General features: G+C 49.3%; 1 protein-coding gene across 1 annotated transcript in view; it reads left to right on the top strand.

Annotated features, from left to right (window-relative positions):
- The window catches only part of LOC119433926 (ataxin-1-like), a 141,904-nt gene that overhangs the window by 8,770 nt on the left and 113,114 nt on the right, over nucleotides 1–20,020 (top strand). Inside the window, exon 2 of the mRNA XM_049671732.1 lies at nucleotides 13,704–13,769. Coding sequence (XP_049527689.1) covers nucleotides 13,704–13,769 — 66 coding nt within the window. The remainder of the gene's footprint in view (nucleotides 1–13,703; nucleotides 13,770–20,020) is intronic.

The following is a 20,020-nucleotide window of genomic DNA, read 5'->3' as shown; positions in this document are numbered from 1 at the left end:
AAGCCGACGCGTTTCGCCGCTGATCAGATTTTCGACGATCGCCGACTGTGTTCGCCGCTATCGTTGTGCTTTGAGTGTAGCTTGCTTTTGTGGGCACAGGTTCGCCCAATAAACAACCAGTTTCGTCATACACAGTTTTGTGACTGTTTTCTCTACCGTCACTACTACGTGACATCTGGTGGAGGTGCTAGTTCGTTCATGCACCGAACGCCCCCGCAAAGCCGCGACCCAAGCCCGAAACCGGAGAACGAGACCAACGTCGCCAAGGACCAGCGAGCTAGCCGTAGGCAGCAAGGACTTGTGCCGGAGTTCGGACTTCTTCCCGAAAAGACCACTGCAATCAAGGCCAAGTCAACGACCAAAATGGCAGCACCAGCGTCCCCCATCCTGCTGCAGCAACCTCGGGAGCCACCGACTTTTCGTGGATCATCGGCTGAAGACCCTGAAACCTGGCTGGAGACATACGAGAGGACCGCGACGTTCAACAAATGGAGCGACGACGACAAGCTGCGCCATGTGTATTTTTCATTAGATGATGCTGCTCGGACCTGGTTTGAGAACAGAGAGACCACCCTGGTGACGTGGGACCTATTTCGTGAGAACTTCATGAGGACTTTCACGAATGTCGTGCGAAAAGAAAGGGCCGAAGTTTTATTAGAAACCAGAGTGCAATTGCCGAACGAGAACATCGCAATCTTCACGGAGGAGATGACTCGCCTCTTCCGCCACGCCGACCCCGATATGTCAGAGGAAAAGAAAGTTCGGTTCTTGATGCGGGGCGTCAAAGAGCATCTATTCACTGGATTGATGCGCAACCCGCCCAAGACTGTGGCAGAATTTGTTTCGGAGGCCACAACCATCGAGAAGACCCTTGAAATGCGAGCCAGGCAATACAACCGCCGTGCACTGACAAACTACGCCGAAGCTCAAGCTCTAGGCGCCGACGACCTGCACGAGACGATCAGAGCGGTTGTACGGGAAGAACTACAGAAATTATTCCCAAGATCGCATCCTCAGGTGACTTCAATCGCTGACATAGTTAAAGAAGAGGTTCAGCGATCACTAGAAGTGCCAGAAGTTCCGGTATCGCCTCAACCACAGCCGCAAGCGATGACCTACGCCGCCGTCGCCCGTCGTCAAGGCCCCCCTCCGCGCTCGCGCCAGGGCCCCGTAACGCCGCAGTTCCGTCGTCCACCGCCGCCGCCGCCAGCACGCCCGCCCGTCGCCCAGCGCAGCTCCCAGCGGAAGACGGACATTTGGCGCGCCCCCGACCACCGCCCGCTCTGCTATCACTGCGGGGAAGCCGGCCATGTCTACCGCCGATGCCCATACCGCGAGATGGGCCTACGAGGGTTCGCCGTCAACGCGCCACGTCCACAGCTTGGCGAGCGACCACGTGACATCGCCGACTACCTTGCCGGAGCCCAGTGGCAACCACGACGGCCCTCACGCTCGCCGTCACCAGGCCGCTACATCTCGCCGCATCGCCGCCTGTATGCCGGCCCAACCCGGGGCCGATCTCCCAGCCCATACCCGGGAAACTAAAAGCAGCAACCGATGGAGGTGCGGTTGCTGTACGACGCAATGCCGAAGATCCTCCGCCGCCGACGACGACGACGATTCGCGAATCATCACGACGAGATATCAGCACGCCGCCTAGCAACAGCCTTGACAGCACATCGCCGCCGAACGAAGACCTTCCGACGCGACGTAGCAGCAGCAGAGCAAGCCGACGCAGCCGTGATCCGACGCCACGAATTAACCGCAACGCCAGACGCCGGTCTACCGATCTAGACGTGCTCATCGATGGTCATAACGTCACCGCTCTCGTCGACACTGGCGCCGACTATTCAGTTTTCAGTGGCGCGTTCGCCGCCAAGTTAAAGAAGGTGCAGACGGCCTGGCAAGGACCCGATATACGGACAGCGGGAGGTCACCTAATAACGCCGGCTGGAATCTGCACAGCGCGAGTCACGGTAAACAACCGCACTTACCCGGCGAGCTTCGTAATCCTGCAGCACTGCTCCAGGGACGTCATCCTAGGCATGGACTTTCTACACCAACATGGTGCAGTCATCGACTTAAGGTCCAAGTCGATAACGCTTTCAACACACAAAGCGATACCGCCGGATACATGCATCAGTTACCATGCCTTGAATGTGCTTGAAGAACAAGTCACCGTTCCGCCTCACTCCAGCGTAATGATTTCCGTCGGTACGGAAGTGCCTGCAGACATGGAGGGCGTCATCGAGGGCGATCATCACTTACTGCTGTACCGTGAAATTTGCGTCGCTAGAGGCATAGCTGAGCTACGTGCAGGGAAAGCAACGGTGATGCTCACGAACTTCAGCCCCGAATACAAGCACATTAACAAAGGCACCACGGTTGCCTACATCGACGAAATAGTACAAGCCAGCAGTGCTTTCGCCTTCACGGATTCCAGTGCACCCGCAACGACGACTATAATACCTGAAGCAACTTTCAACGTTAATCAGAACCTTCCCAGGCATAAGAAAGAACAACTAAAAGCTCTGCTCCTGCAATACAAGGATTGCTTCTCGTCGTCGTCAAAAGTTCGACAAACCCCTGTCGCCAAGCACCGAATCATAACCGACGAAAATGTCCGCCCACTGCGTCAGAGCCCGTACCGAGTTTCGGCACGCGAACGCGAGGCCATAAGGCAACAAGTCGACGAAATGCTACGCGACGACATCATCCAGCCGTCCAAGAGTCCGTGGGCGTCCCCCGTGGTGTTAGTGAAGAAGAAGGATGGAACCCTACGTTTCTGCGTCGATTATCGTCGCCTCAACAAGGTCACGAAGAAGGACGTATACCCCCTTCCACGGATTGACGACGCCTTGGATCGACTATACAACGCAAAGTATTTTTCGTCGATGGACCTCAAAACCGGCTACTGGCAAATCGAAGTCGACGAGAGGGACCGGGAGAAGACGGCCTTTATAACACCAGACGGACTGTTCGAGTTCAAGGTCATGCCGTTTGGTCTTTGCTCGGCACCTGCGACTTTCCAACGCGTCATGGATACAGTACTGGCAGGCTTGAAGTGGCAGACTTGCCTCGTCTATTTGGACGACGTCGTTGTGTTTGCCTCAAGCTTCGAAGAACACCTGCGGCGCCTTGAAACAGTTCTTCAAGCAATCAAAACCTCCGGACTCACGTTAAAGCCAGAAAAGTGCCGCTTCGCATATGAGGAGCTCTTGTTTTTGGGCCACGTCATCAACAAGTCTGGAGTGCGCCCCGACCCTCAGAAAACTGCGGCCATCTCCAACTTTCCTCTGCCCGCTGACAAGAAGGCAGTGCGTAGATTTCTGGGACTGTGCGCCTATTACAGGCGCTTCGTCAAGGATTTTTCACGGATCGCCGAGCCACTGACGTACCTCACGAAGGCCGACGTCGAGTTCAAGTGGGAGATGCCGCAAATCGAAGCATTTGAAGAACTGAAGCGACGCCTACAATCGCCGCCCATCCTTGCGCATTTCGACGAAAATGCCGATACCGAAGTCCACACCGACGCAAGCGGCGTAGGACTCGGCGCCGTGCTTGTGCAGAGGACTGATGGACTAGAAAGGGTTGTAAGTTACGCTAGCCGGTCGCTATCGAAGGCGGAAGCAAATTATTCCACAACAGAAAAGGAGTGCCTCGCCATCATCTGGGCTACATCAAAGTTTCGCCCCTACCTCTATGGCAGGCCCTTTAAAGTTGTGAGCGACCACCACGCCTTGTGTTGGCTAGCTAACTTGAAGGATCCTTCAGGTCGCCTCGCACGATGGAGTCTGAGACTTCAAGAATTCGACATCACCGTCGTTTACAAGTCCGGGCGAAAGCACTCTGACGCCGACTGCTTGTCTCGCGCCCCCGTCGAACCGCCGCCACAGGATGACCAGGATGACGACACTTTCTTGGGACCCATCAGTGCCGACGAATTCGCCGAACAACAGCGAGCCGACCCGGAACTAAGGAACCTTGTAGATTACCTGGAAGGCAAGACCGTCACTTGTGCCGAAGGTGTTCAGGCGAGGATTGGCGTCGTTTTTCTTGCAAAACGACATTCTCCTAAAGAAGAACTTCTCGCCTCTCCGAGCCAACTACCTCCTCGTGGTACCCTCAGCATTGCGTCCAGAGGTTCTGCAAGCTCTCCATGACGACCCAACGGCTGGACACCTCGGTTTTTCCCGCACGCTCGCAAGGATACAAGAAAAATACTACTGGCCTCGCCTCTCTGCCGACGTCGCCCATTACGTAAGGACATGCCGAGACTGTCAGCGACGCAAAACACCGCCGACAAGGCCAGCCGGACTTCTACAGCCGATCGAGCCACCTCGCCGACCGTTCCAGCAGATTGGGATGGACTTACTGGGGCCTTTTCCGACGTCGACGTCCGGGAATAAATGGATCGTCGTAGCTACGGACTACCTCACCCGCTACGCCGAAACAAAAGCCTTGCCCAAAGGCAGTGCTGCCGAGGTAGCCCGATTCTTCGTTGAGAACATCCTCCTGCGTCACGGTGCCCCAGAAGTCCTCATCACCGACAGAGGTACTGCCTTTACGGCAGAACTAACTCAAGCCATCCTGCGATACAGCCACACAAGCCATCGCCGGACCACCGCCTACCACCCGCAGACGAATGGCCTCACCGAGCGCCTAAATAAGACCATCGCCGACATGCTGGCAATGTACGTCGACGTCGAACACAAGACGTGGGATGCCATCCTTCCGTACGTGACCTTCGCATACAACACGGCCGTGCAAGAAACGACGCACATGGCGCCGTTCAACCTGGTCTACGGAAGGAACCCGGCAACGACGCTTGACGCCATGCTACCGGACGTCACCGACGAAGAAAATCTCGACGTTGCCACCTATTTGCAGCGTGCCGAAGAAGGTCGACAGCTCGCCCGCCTGCGCATCAAGAACCAGCAGAGGACCGACAGCCGACACTACAACCTTCGACGACGCTACGTCGAGTACCAGCCCGGTGACCGTGTTTGGGTCTGGACTCCGATACGCCGACGAGGACTTAGCGAGAAGCTGTTACGTCGCTATTTCGGACCATATAAGATCACCCGACGTATTGGCGCACTGGACTATGAGGTCGTGCCAGACGGCATTTCGCAATCACAGCGGCGCCGGGCACGACCTGAAGTCATCCACGTGGTGCGTCTTAAGCCTTTCTACGCCCGCTGACAAACTTAGGTACTTTGTTACTTTGTTATTGTTTTTTGTTATTTTGTTTATTACGCATGGTTTTGTTTTCGCTTTCGTGTTTGTTTGTAGCATCGGGACGATGCTTTTTAAGGGGAGGGTATTGACACTCACACATGTTTATCTTTCATCGGTAGCCGCTTTCCACACTGGCTGACAAATGTTAAACGTTATCGCTCGGCGCAGGACGCGCCTGCATTGGAAGCTTCTCGGACGTTATCAATGCTTCTATCCGTCGTCTGTGGTCACCGACGCCCATGTAATCTGATTGTATGAGCGACGCGAATTGTCTAGAACTTTCTGGAAGACACGCGGGCATCAGGGATTAATCTGGAACCTTCGATGACTCAGGTATAAAAGCCGACGCGTTTCGCCGCTGATCAGATTTTCGACGATCGCCGACTGTGTTCGCCGCTATCGTTGTGCTTTGAGTGTAGCTTGCTTTTGTGGGCACAGGTTCGCCCAATAAACAACCAGTTTTGTCATACACAGTTTTGTGACTGTTTTCTCTACCGTCACTACTACGTGACAATATATATATATACACCCGCTCTTGTCCCCTGGTCTTAGAAACCGCGCCTAGCCAGTCAAGCGCCGGCGCTCATTTTCTTTTCAGTTTCTCCCTTTACAGACAGCCACAGCGGACATCGACGTGACGTCACTCCACTAACCCTTTAAAACTAACCCGCCGAGGATGACGAGGCCGCCTTTGACGAAGATAGGTCCTCCTATCGAAACGTTGGCCAGCCTTTCTGAGGCACCTTATCCCTGTTTATAATCCTTATTCCTCGTGTGCTACTCCATTAGTCAGCCATCTTTTTTTGATTTTGAACGTGTCACTTAAATTTCGAGCGCAAAATAAAACGTACAGTGTTAGTAGAGAGTTGGAGCGATCGGACGGCCGCGGCCAACAGCTCAGATTGCGGCGGCGTCGCCGTATACAGGGCCGCTACCTCGCCGGTCCAATCACCGAGGCGATCGCTTCTATATATCGCCGCTCACGGCACCGTATATAGAAATCGGCTGCAGCTTGTTTTAACATGAAATAGTTCTTAATAGAAAAGAATACCTGGAATTTGCGCGTGTTTCGTAAAGCAGCACCCAGCACTAAACCACTGGCGCGATCGGGAGCATGCGATCCGACGTCATATCGTCTCACAGACGGAAACCAAGCACCGGCCGTCTCAGCGAGGCGGTTCGGCTGGCTTGGAAGTACTACGTTTTGTTTGCTATTCGCACCAAAGACACCGAGGAAACCAATTCATTTAAGCTCACATTAATAGTGCTTTCAACAATAGGCGCACTATGATGAGCTGCAGGCCAGGTCGCAAGTGCTGTCGGCCGTCACTGCGGCGGTGCGAGCTAGGCCTAGCGTCTCGTTCGGCCAAATCCCGATGGGGGCGAAATGCAAGAACGTGCACCATTAAAGAACCTCACGTAGTCAAAATTAATCCGGCGCCCCCACTACCGTTTGCTTCATAATGAAATCGTAGTTTTAGCACACCCCACCCCCGCCCTATTAAAAAAAAAAAAAAAAGCGCCATCCGCGCGTGCAAGCTTGCGGGGGCGGCGTACGTGGGCGGAGCCTACGCGACGTCGCTATAAGGCCTAAAATATATCGACGGTGCCTACCGCTGTTTATAAACATGGTGTAGGTCTATACGTTCACCGAGGATAGTGCAAGAGCTATATTTTCGTGAGAGTACAGTGGTTTTCTGATTTTCGCAACGTCAGGTGTCCCCATTTACTATATCCACCTTTACAAGTAATACATGGTCTATTCATTAGCCTCATCATGCATCAGAGAGCTCGATAAATGCATCGCCTTTGCCCCGTCCCGCAGAAACCCGTTTTTTTTTTTCTACAATTTTTGCGGCACTGCAGGGAGCGCTTTAAGCATGGCGCTATAGTATACAACGCGTGCTCAGTAAACTAATAGCTTCCTGCCTTATGTTTTATTAGTTTCCCCTTGTAATTACTAAACTCGGTGGAAACATGCGAAATATGCACGCATCAAAGCGGCACGTGCAGATTGACATTTCTGTGAACAATAACTGATGAATAACACACTCGTGTTGCCTTAAACACGACGTGATTCGTCCTCTTGTCGTGTCCATCAGGGGGTTCGACATGGTTTCTTAGCAAACAAAACAGCAACAATTCAGGGCGTAACACACCCACCCTCGCTAAAGTCCCTATATAAAAAAAGTACCGCCATCTACTCTTTCCTCCGCCGCCTCCTCTCCTAAAGCGCTTGCTTTTTTTCTTTACTTTTTGCTTGCGAAAGCCAAGTCGACGGTGGCGCCCCTAGAAAGTCCACGTTGAAGCTTCAGGCCGGGCGCGCGCCGCCGCCGCCGCCGGCGACTGCGGCTGCGCAGAGGACTTTCAACATGGCTCTGAGGCGGAAAAAAAGAAAATATAAAGTGAAAAGCGCGCGCTATCATCGTCCAATCGGAGATACGGGAGAGAGAGAAGCGGCGTTTATCAAAGGATGGCGGTGCTTTTCTTATATATATAGGGACTTTAACCCTCGCCAGCCAATGGCTCTCCTACAAGTCGTGGCAGTTATGGTGTCACTGCAGTGACACCATAACTCGAGTCGCCACGCATGCGTGGTGTGCTCGATCTCGCGGTCTTTTCGAGGATGAAGTCCTTCACTTTGAAAAAGCAAACTAAATAATAATATATACAACACTTATTGCAAGGTTGAGTTTCCCCCATTTGCCGCACGCAAAACACAGTCCTTTATTTAATCGGCCAGCATTTGCGCACTTTGTAAAGTATATGTCCATTCACTTGGAAGGGGAGGGTTGATTGCTTCAAGGAAGAAAAAAAAAATTAAGTCGCCTTCCTTGCCCTGCGAAAGTGGATGTCCAGTGAAGATGTTGAAAACCACCACTAAAACTGTTTAGGGGGGGCATGCAATACTTTATTGCTTTAGAGTAATGGTAGTAATGGGAGTAAAGGTAGTTTTGACAGCACGCCGCCACTGCTCGTATTGCCGTTTCTTTTTCCCTTTGCCGCTCCTCGTATTCACGCTGCTCCTCGGGAATCCTATAGCTCTGCGTTGCCTACCCATAGCGGTGCTGCCAACAACAATGAAATCAGTTGCTAGGCTGCTTCTTTTATATACGAAAGGCTAGTGACGTCACTCCCCACGTCGCAAGCTGCCGTCGCCGCGCAACAGCAATCTTTGCCGGTAAACGTATGCGGGGAGCGCTATGTGCTTCGCATTGTTATTAGGAGCGCCTTATCATCAATGACGTGGTTTGGATTTTGGCTGCTTATATTGGTGCAGAAAAAGTTTTGAAAACTGGCTGCGCCTTTGGTTCTTTTAAAGTGCGGGGTATTCCTTATTTCATGACAACCAATGAACAAGAGGGACATCGTATTTACGGGAAATACGGAGAAGTTACCCTGAGCTCGCGTGCTCTAGCCAGCTACTCTGACGCTGGTGTGGAAACTTCAGGTGGTCTCGCCACTCGTACATAGCTTCTTTCTTTCCTTCTTTCTTTGTTTTTCTTTTTCTTTTTCATTTTATGTTTTTTTTTCTTTTTTTGCTTATCAAGTCTTCGATCATGGTGAAACATATTTGCTCAGAATTCCAGGTTTGCACCAATCCAGCTTAACTTAATATTTCTCCTTTTTGTACCATTAAGTGGTCTTCTGGCTCACTAATCCTTTGAGCGCTGCAAAACTTTTGCTGTTATATAAGTGTAATGCATTACTCTGATATGATTTTCCTTCAGTGTCCGTTTCATGGTTATCTATTTATTATTTTTATCAATTTGTTAGTTTCAAAGCGAAGAGTATATACTGTCGCAGGACGACCATTAGTCTGATTAATTTCATACCAAGTAGTGTTGCATCAGTTCGAAACACGCTACGAAACTGGGGAATAAATATGTGGATTAGTTGGAACAGTAGCACTCATCAGAACGGTCACATGTAATCTTCCCAAGTCAGGGCCTGAAACTCACGCAAGCGCAGTTCACCTGTTATTCCGTGATTTCCACCACTCTTTTCCTTTCCCTTATTTTTTCTTCTTCTCTCTTTCTTTCTTTTACTTTTTCTTTTTTTTTTTTAGGCCTCGAGTGTGCAATTTGCAGTAAAATATTTCATTGTTTACCTCTTTTTCGGGTACGACTCCGGGCTATGCACTTGCGTCTGGACGTGGGACTACTGTCGCGAGACCAGCAGTTACAGGCACGTTCTCGTAAAGCCCGGACTTCGCTGTTCCTGGCATTGCGAGCCATGTCCTGCTGTACAGGCATCGCCTTCTGTGTTGTAGCATCCTTATCCATCCATGTCTTCAGAAGAATCTTCTGTCACACACTTCTGTCACATACGGAAACACGTGTGGTGCACCAATATCGTCATTCTCAACTGGGAGCAAAAACAACGAACGAGTGCAGGTGGTACATCCCCCGGTCGCTCAACCTCAAGCCTGCTAAGACTACTCGACTGACTCCCTCCGTTACGGGATAACTTTTCAGTTCCCTTCCCCCAGTGCTGGAGAGGTATTCTGTAAGAGTCCACCTGGTGGACTGTTCATTTCGGCTGTCGCTGATTGGCTCGGATCCAGCTGCACGAACGAGAAGGAGACTGACTGGCTCCTAGGCTGGCTCCTTCTCGCTCGTGCACCTGGAGCTAATCGTCGACAGCCGAAATGGACAGTTCATTAGGTGGACTTTTACAGAATATCCCCCCCCCCCCAGGATAGCCATACGGGCTCATACCCCATGCCTCTCTCTCTCTCCCCGCCTTTCTCTCACTCTCTCTCTGCTTCATCTTTATTCTCATCCCATTGAGGACTGAATGCTTCAGATCAGAAATGTGGTCACAGCGCGCATATATATATATATATATATATATATATATATATATATATATATATATATATATATATACAGGGTGTTTCAGCGAACACTTTCAAAAATTCTTAAAGGTTGTCTGTGGCAGATAGGACAATTCTAGTTAATGAGGTGGTCTACTCGAAGAGGCGGACATTATTTTCACAAAAAATTGAGATGCATAATCGACTAATTAACAAAAATTCACTAATTAAGTTTTTACCTAATGACCTGATGGCCCATATTTCAATTTACAAATTGTAGCAGCGGAGTTCGCAAGGAGGATCCACTTGGAACGAATTCTCGGGATGACACCAGTTTCGAGATATTAATTCCCGAACTTTGCGGAGAAATGCATTGGCGTTCCAATTAAGTTCTTAACAAAACGTCGCTTTATGCATTAAAGCACAAAATTAAAGCACAATATATATATATATATATATATATATATATATATATATATATATATATATATACCGGTTTCTTAGACTTCCCGTGCTGCTTCGACATCCTGTAAACTGTGTGCATTCTTCTGGCCGCACCAGCCATCGCTTGAGCTACTTTCTGGCGTAGTCGATCTTCTCTTGTGCCTCAACTCACAGTCGAACATAATGAGACCAGAGATCCCGCATATTGTAGCGTTCCTATTTCAAGTTCGATTGTTTCTTGTTTTGATCACGCGTGGCATGGAGTGGGCGATACCAACGATAACGGTGACGCGGCGGCATGCGAACCAATGAGGAAGGGTGAAAAGGATGGAGGAGGAGAGTTGCTTGCTGCAGGCGGGCCCTATAGCCTTGCTAGAGCTGCCGGCAATTGCTCCGCCCGAGCGCCACTTATCATGCGCGATAAAGACTGAAGCTCGTCACAATACATACCGGGAAGACTATAGCGGTTAGGGCGGATTTGAAACAGGGGGAAACATGCCGCGCGTCATCCATTCCACTTGGCCCTGATAGACCAGCCATACCATTCACACCATACCATTCACCATTCACAGTCCAGTTCTATATCGCGGAGAAACACCTCCCTCCTGAATATCCAGTGTCCTCACGGGAAAAAGAAAATGTCCATTGCGCTTGTGTGAGGGGCCATCTATAGACGATTTCGCTCGCGCGATAACAGCAGCGATAGTGCGCTCCCAAGAAACTTCCGGCCACGGGCCTTATCAGTCTACTGTGCCGGATCACAAAGCGCACTCCTGGGCCGCGATTTTGTAGCAATGACTTTTCCGATGATATTCCTTTTCGCACTTTTCGCGCTTTGTCAGTGGTCAGAGCGATGTCCCGCCCGCGTTATCAAAGCGATCAGCCGGCCGTGAACGGTTGGTGATAAGAGTGGCATATAATCGAGCGGAAGGCATCGCTACAAAATCGCGGCCCTGCTAATCTATATCACCGCCATTGCCTTTTTAGCTCGCTATATTTAGCGCATTGAGCGAAACCGGAAGCCGTCCAGGGCGCATGTTTGTAAACAGCGAAAAGGTCTATGTTGAGTCCATCTTTCCAGTTTTGCGTTCTATGTCAAACCAACACCAATGTTTTATTTTTTCATCCATTTTCATTTACATTAATTTATCATTTCTTTAATTCAATTAGTAAGTACAATTAATTTCCCGTATGTTGTCCTTGGTGTCATTGTTTGTTGGCTTCTTATGTGAATAAGAAAAATCGGGTCCCTCAGTTCCCTTTCTTCTCGTTCAAAACCACCTAGATAGCACAAGGCCTACGCACTCCGAGTGATCCATGACGTCATGCTACCTGGCCCGACTGCCATAGAATCTAATGGATCTAATGGGGATGCTCCCGCGTAAGCAACAGTCATTTTGACGTCACCGCTTTCGTCACGCCAGCCTTGGCAATGGAAATTTCGGGCCAGGTAGCATGACGTCATGGATCGGAGTGTGTAGGCCTGTGCTATCTCGGGGGTGTTGATCAAACTCGGGGCACTCCAACAAATAATGATCGATGCATGCACTATGAGTTTGACACTGCACACATGACGCTGACGCGCTGAGTATTGACTTGCACGGTCACGCTTTAGTTTGCGCTGACCCTGTGCGGATGCGATAGAGGCGGCTGTGTAATCCCACAGTCACACAAGGTTGGTGCGGTGAAGACAACAACAAACGAAAACTGCCTAAGACAGCCTGCCTCATCGCTGTTTTTGTGTGCTGAGGAGGTTTCTTTGTTGGTCTGAATGCAAACGTTGTGCGCGCAAGACTGTCAGCAGCTCGTTGCCTGCTATGTCGAGGTGTGAGGGTAGCCACTGAATAACGATGGTAAAACACATTCTGCGTGATTCTTTAATAGTGCTTAACGTATAGTACGTTGAATAGTCTGTAGGGCCAAACTGCGTTGTACCAATTGCATGGCAGCCTCGCTGTCTGAAAACTGTACAACAGGTTGCGGCTGGTATATGCTGCTTCGAGGGCTACACTTTCTCACGCCGTAAATGAACTCGATCGTTACAAAATACAGCCCGAGGCTCATATTTTGTAGCGTTCCCTACGTAGACCTTGAGTGCTTCGATGCACTTGCTGATCGTCAAGGTGTGACGGTTAAGCACAATTGTTGAATGAGGACACCTCTTTTTAGGATTGCAAATTGGGCAAGTTGGTAACGATCCACCTTCAACAGCACCACTTAAGACAGAGCCTAGCGGAAGAACACAGACACGCGCTGCTCATGTCTGCGTTCTTTCGCTTGCCCCTGTCTTCAGTGCTATTGTGGAAGATGGCACTTCTTTTAGTTACCAACTGCTCTAAATAAACTTGCGCCGCTGCAGGGCACGCCTTAGAAACGGGCCTCCGGGAGCACACATGAACGAGCAGTCTTCTGAGTCCGTTCGGCGAAACGTGCGCGCCTGTCGAACGAGTCAAAAGTGACGAGTCACTAGTTGCGTGTACGTGCACGTTCGAGCGACAGCGGGCTTGCAACTTTCCTTGTCTTCTTTAGTTATATCTTTATTTGCCTCGCGGATCTCGGTTTTTCGGTTCTTTCTTTCTATTCCCGGGATGAGGAATGTCGTGGCCCGTCTATTGTCTCTGTGACGTGGCCTTAAAGCGGCCAGACAAATGGGCGTCTGCTCAATCATTTTCAATGCCGTGAAACGTGCGCCCGTACGCGTGCTAGTGCGCGTCTGAGGGCGGTGTCGTCAGACCTCAGTGCGTGCGAGTCACCTCTACTGCGGCGCCCACGAGGACCCTCCCGTTCGTTCTCGCGCCTCGCCGCCATTCTGCCAGCAGCGCTCGCGGCCTACGCGGCATGGTGTCAGGTAATGCCGTGCTAGGCCTTTTTTGTTATGTCGTCTCTACGATTCTCGCGCACGCGAGGAGCGAATTGAAGAGCAAAGAGACGACGGAAAGGAGAAGCCCCAGCTGAACAAACACAAGTCGCCCACGGCAAGTTGCGAGAGAATGTGTATACATATACATTCATCGCCAGTGGGCCGCGGTCATAGGTTTTTCTCCCTTTCTTGTCCCATTCGTGTGAGCTGTTGTCGTCCTAATGCCTGTGTCTTACTACACGTATACCAACTATAACCAGACAATAAACCCTCCAGAGAGGAAGGCCGTGGATAATGAGCCGTCTCTTACATTGTTTCCTTTCTTCTTCGCGCGAACAGGAACCGGAGACCCAAGTCTGAATTCACAGAGGCACCTTGGACGCTGGAAAAGGAACGGCAAGATCGGTGCGTCCGCTCTTTTTTGCAGATCGACACTCGTGCTCACCGAATCTCATTGAAACTTACTTCATGCAGCACTTCTTGTGGTACGGAACGGTTTGTAAGAACGGTCGCCGCCCAGTCGTACCGGTGACTGGACGGCGTGACTGGTCAATAATGACTAAAAGTTCTAACGAACGGAGAGCTTCGTGAATTCAGCCCCAGCGCCCGTATTTGCTAAGCAGGCGCCGCAATCCCGAAGCTTCTGGCTCGTAAGCGATCTTTGCCATTGGCCTTCGCTAATAATATGTCCAGCGTCAAGATTGGCTGAAATTTTCTTTTGCGAACAATTCTAGCGTAAGACCTATTCGTGAAAACTGGCCCAGTTTCGCGATAGATCGGTTCGTTAAAAAACATGCGCTAGTAAGTTCTATCAGCAAACATATTACCGAACGCGGTCGGCCAATAACAAACCGTTAATACGAACGAAAGGTTTTGGGAATTGTCGCCTGGAGGCCGTATTCACAAAGCTTTTCCTTCGTAACAGCTTTCATTTCCTTGTTTCTTTTTTTTTTGTATATGTGTTTAAAAACGGGCCCTGAATGAATAAAAAAATATAAGCACTTACGCTAGAACTGTTCGTTAGAGCAGCCGTCAGCCAATCGTGTTGACGGACATGTTATTAGTGAAGCTGGCCGGCCAATGGCTCGTGACTAGTTCTTGCACTGTATAACGGTTCCTAGAGCAGTTGTCAGCGAATTGTGATGTTGGACATACCCATTAGCGAGAACGGCCTGCCAATCATGGGAAACAGTTATTACGAACGAAAAACTTTGTGGATTTGGCCCTTGCATCGACATACAGCCACTCTTCGTTGCTTTCGTGCAATGTCCGATCGTCCGACTTGCCGACCTCCATCCGGGCAAGTCGGCGGTGTATCAAACATCCCTAATAGGAGAAGCTGTATTAATTGCACCGAATGGACGGCGCGCTATATCGTAACATCGCGAGGCTATAAACTTCTTGCTTTCTTTATCGTTTCGTCTGCGCTCGTGTATCTCCGTTGCACTGTGACGTCTAGCACCGGAGTTAAATGCTGCTATCTCTCTGACATGAAAAAAAAAAAAAAGAAGGGAGATATAGAATAAAGGGGAAGGTCAACCAGAGGGGAATTTCCGGTTTGCTACCCTACGCATGAATTTAATAAATTCCCTATAGCAACTGCATTCGAAAAGCAAGTTCTGGGAACACTGCTACCTGTACCGCAAGGTGACAGATGACTGTTGCCATATAGCTGTTGAACGTGTCTCTGCGTGGTTGATTTTCATAAATCTCTGCAGAATTAATTCTTCCCATTTTGTACGTATTCATTTCAAGAACGACAAATGTCGACTCGTTTCCGCGTTTCACGTTCAACATTCTGCATCATTCTCGAGCGGAAGAAGCGTCGCACAAAAGCGCGGGACAGCATATGTGACGCCGAGCGGCGCGTCGTTGAATGTCATCACAGATGGTTGTAAACTCGCTTGCCCGCAGCTGCCATTTCGTTTCGTCCAACGTGTTTTCCGACAACATATGTCATCATTGTGGTACGAAGAGATCATATATAGAAAGAAAGAAAGAAAGAAAGAAAGAAAGAAAGAAAGAAAGAAAGAAAGAAAGAAAGAAAGAAAGAAAGAAAGAAAGAAAGAAAGCTGGGGTGACACTTTGGAATGTCACCCTCGCTCAAATCATCGAGGTAGAGCAGTACATCAAAGTAAATGTGTCTCTTGCAATTTCCGCTGCGCGCTCCGTAACCACATTTCTCGGAATTCTCTGTTTTCTCTGATAGATGCAGAAGTGTAGAAAAAAAAAAAAAGAGGAAAGAAAAGGCCTGTCGATTCTGCTTTTGAAAAGTCGATCATATAGTAAAGCAGTCAAAATGCATGCGAATTCAAATGCGCTTTGAAAGCTCCTGCGTTAGTATACAGGGTGTTTCACGCAACTTGAACCATAGGCGTACCTACCGGATGGGCACTTGTCTACCCTGGTGGCCTATGGCACAAGTTACGTGAAACACCCTGTATATTCAAACGAGGCGAGCGTTAGCAGTTCGAACACTCATCTGCCCCTCTGTCTTCTATCGATTAGTACGCATGGGCTGTTGATGAGAGAGACCTGGCAAAATTGCCGCGAACTATACAGAAACATGGGTGGGGCAGACTATAGCGGATCTATAGTGCTTCACGATGGCTGTGCAGCGGAATCGAGTAAAATTTGTGGTCCATTCTAGAATAGCTGGATGTTCATCTAGTTTAACTCATCGCAAAAAAAGAAAAAAAGTGGCCGAGAAATGCCTGAAATAACTGTTGCCAAAACAAACAAACAAAAAAAGACATTAATTTTTCGTATTGAAAAATGATCATGAGATCCCCTTTCGGCGAACATAGCGTAAAGCATGCTTGACTACGGCGAAATATAGGATGAAACACTGCCACAAGTATACTTGAGGGTGGCCGCTGGTCAGTAAAAATGCATTTTCACGTCAAGAATAACTTTAATTATGTATCATCAAATGAGGGGAATTGTGAGTGAAGCGTGTGAAGCGTAATATACGGGGTGTTCAAAATTAAGCTTTACGGAATTTTCAAAAATCGCCTGTGGCACGTAGCATAATTCTTATTGTTGAGCTGGGTTATTCGATGAGGCGGACATTAGTAGCATGAGAAATCGAAACACGCTTTCAACTAATTAACAAAAATTCACTAATTAACTAATTAGTGAATTACTTTACGACAGATATCCCAATCTACGAATCGTAGCCGGTGAGCTTGTCAGGCTTATCCACTTGGAATGAATTTCCAGAATGACACCAGTTTTGAGATATGCGCCATCAAAGTCGCCGTAAAAATGCACTGTTGTTCCACTTACTTTTTTTACCAAAATGCTGTTTTATACATTGAAGCACAAAATTAACTGGAACGCCCATGTATTTCGTCCCACACTTTGGGAAATAATATCTAGAAACTGGTATCATACTGGAAATTCATTTCAAGTGGATGCGTCTTTCAAGCTCACCGGCTACAATTCGTAAATTGCAATATGTGTCGTGAAGTAATTAACTAAGACGTTCATTAGTCAATTTTTGTTAATTAGTCGAATATGTGTATCGATTTCTCGTGCACATCGAATAATCCAGCTCAACGATAAGAATTATGCTACCTGCCACAGGGGATTTTTAAAAATTCCGTAAAGCTTAATTTTTAACACCCTGTATATTACGTTTAACTGAACTGCGGCTTAGTTGAAGCGCCGTTTTGCGATTGAGGCGGAAGATCGTAATTCACTTTAAACGCTGCGCAGACTGTGGCCTCTCAGTGGGACGTGACTGAGTCACGAGATCGTGTGCCTGACCGCGACGGCTGTGGTTTTATGGAAGACACATAAATAATATAACGTTTGTTGGCCTCATAATAGTGATATTTAATATCACCACTCGGCAACAATATAGACAGTAATTTGAGAGCGCGCTCCTCATAGGTTTGGCTGGCGGCGCGCAAAGAAAAAAAAAAAAAAAAAAAGAAACACGCGGGAACCCTCCTGGACATTTCTGTAAGTACTCTCTAAAAGAGGGAAGTTTCTTACTGTCAAAACAATAATCTTGGACAACGGAAAGCGCAGAATAGTTTACAGGCGTTATCTCTTCACCGAATACGTACAGTGAACGCCCATTGTGCGCGGTCGCCGCGATGGAGTGCCCCGAACCAGCTTCTTGCGTGAAAGGTAGGCATTCGCTGAGAGCTATGTGAAATATGTTCTTATAGTGTGCTTATATGTTCTTATATGTTCTTATAGTGAAATATTCTGTCTGTATAACCAAATGTAGCATAACAGAATGAAGCCTCGATGCAGCGATCGCACGGGTTCGCAGCGACCGACTGCGCGACTGCATGCATGTCCGAGCGTAATGTTTCGCTTTCGCTGCGAGCGCGTTTTCGCACCGTGCCGTGAGCTTTAGGCCGCAGCATATGAACATTTGACAGTACACAAGCAACCATTGTTGCGTGGACGCTATCAGAGCTGTCCAAAAATAATTTCGTTATAACTAGTGACTTCGACGCTATACGGCGACTCGTGATGGGCCGTCGCGACGTTTCAATCTTTCTGTTTTTTTGTTTTTTTTTTCTGAAGTCTTGGACGTTCCAATGTCATTATTTCTCAAGTTGCGTCGCACTGTATGTTTGTCGGTCTTCTCAGCGAGGAATTTCCCACTGCTTTTTTCTTTTTCTGTTACTCCAGTACATTCACTATTTGGGGCTAACACAAACGTAAGCATATGCCATGCCTTTCTTTAATGTGCTTCTTACCGTTCCCTTTCCATTCTGGTGAACTTGCTAGTATCTAGCATAAACAAGTTCATCGACAAAACCTTCATGACATTAACCGGGCAGCGCGCGCGGGTGAGCTTCTCATTGCGCGCTTTCTGCTACTCACCGAACATCGCAGCCCCAACGCCGTAGCAGAAATATTCCGCGCGGAAGTGCTTGCTACACACCCGAGTTGTAGCCGATGGCTGCTTGCAGGTTCTAAGTTTCGCAATCCAAGCTACACGCAGCTTCTTGGCCTGCGGGTACGTGTGAAGGCTGACACCGGGCTCCGTTGCGTACGCGTCCGGCACTGCGGTACCGAGCAATAGCCTACCACGTCGGACGCCTTCAAAGGCAGCCACTACCTATTATAGTGCGTTCAAGTGTTGTCAAGCAAACGCCCGAAGTGGGAAAACATCCCCACCCCCACTTAATAAGAACCGCAGCGCAGGTGGGACGAAACTTTCGTTTCCCGCTCGCTTTGGCGCTTCCGAAGCAGACGACGCGGCCGCTGTGTCCACGTGATCCCTCATACTACGTCACGCCGATGGTGGCGCCAGCTTTTCCAGTGGTGGAGCTCGCCCCCAATAGCAGCCATGAAAAAGCTTGGCGAGTCGCCCAGATGACTTCACCGGAGCGCCGTTCGCATCGTCGCGTTCTGTCGCGCATGATGTTAATATGCAGCCTTAAAGTCGTTTAGTGAAATTACTAGAAGCCTCTTAGATCGCTCAGCTACCACGGGAAGTATGGGAGCACGAATTTTTCTAATCCACGTGCTTATGGCTTCAAACATCCTTGCGGCTTTTTTTTTTTTTTTTTTTTTTTACTACGCTTTATCTTTCGAAATTTCCGAGCATTCGTCACTTTCCTAAAATCACGAAAGCAATACGTATCTGCGCACTTGCGTAATCATTGCGAATTGTTGCGTTTATGACGCAACATTTTGTTGACGTTGATTGTTGAAGGCTGATGTTGTTGAAGGAAATCCATGTGGGAACCATCACTTCCATGCTTGCTACAACCGCCCTACTTGGAGCGCTCGTGCATGCAAGCTGACCCAACCCGACCCGGCTACCGCTGATCCTGACAGGCTGATTTCAAATCGAATTCAGAAGTTTTCGGTGCCAATTGAAGCCACGACCTGATTATGAGGCACGCCATAGTGGTGGACTAATTTTGGCCAACTGAGGGCTCTTTAACACGCACCCAATGCCCGGTACACGAGCGCTGCTGCATTCCGACCCCATCGGAATGTGGCCGCTACGGTGGGGATCGAACCTGCGACCTCAGCAGCGCAACGCCATAGCCTCTGGGCTGTGACCACGGCTGGCAGTTTGGATGTGTATATCGACTCCGTAGATAAAGACGCGTGGTTAAGTGATTTTCTTCGGCAGTCATACGTGCCTGTTTCATCAGGCCCCGTTCGTGGCCTGATGAAACACAATGACACGTGTTGGCATTTCTTCGACTCCGTGCAGCAAGTTCGCTCGCCCAACGGCGTCGTATACTCCCTCAGCCGGAAATTCCTTACAGGCGTCAGTGAAGTCATGGCCCTCATTCCGTATGACACGCAGATTGTCCATGCGCCAAGCCGAAAGCATGGACACGCGAACTCGTCTATACGCGAAGGATCAACAAAAAAAGTTCCCCGGTGTGCGGATCGATCCCTTGCGCAAACTGTTTACTTCGGCGAAAATGGAAACTTCTAGAGGCGGTTCAAGAAGCATCAAAAATGACGTCGAGAGGAAACACGTGTTTCGAGCGCGCGCAGCTGAACATTGTGTTTCGTCAGGTCACGAATGGGGGACAGGCACGTGTGATCGCGAAACAGAGGCAGCTCTAACCACGCGTCTTTATCTATAGAGTCGCTAAACACCCTTTTCACGGCGATCCCGTGGCCGCCGTCATGTTTGATCACCTGGTGACGCGCCC

Source organism: Dermacentor silvarum, chromosome 1 (assembly GCF_013339745.2).
Source record: "Dermacentor silvarum isolate Dsil-2018 chromosome 1, BIME_Dsil_1.4, whole genome shotgun sequence".
NCBI lineage: Eukaryota > Metazoa > Arthropoda > Arachnida > Ixodida > Ixodidae > Dermacentor > Dermacentor silvarum.
The sequence above is the reverse complement of the archived record's forward strand: the minus strand, read 5'-3'. Positions and strand labels throughout refer to the sequence as shown.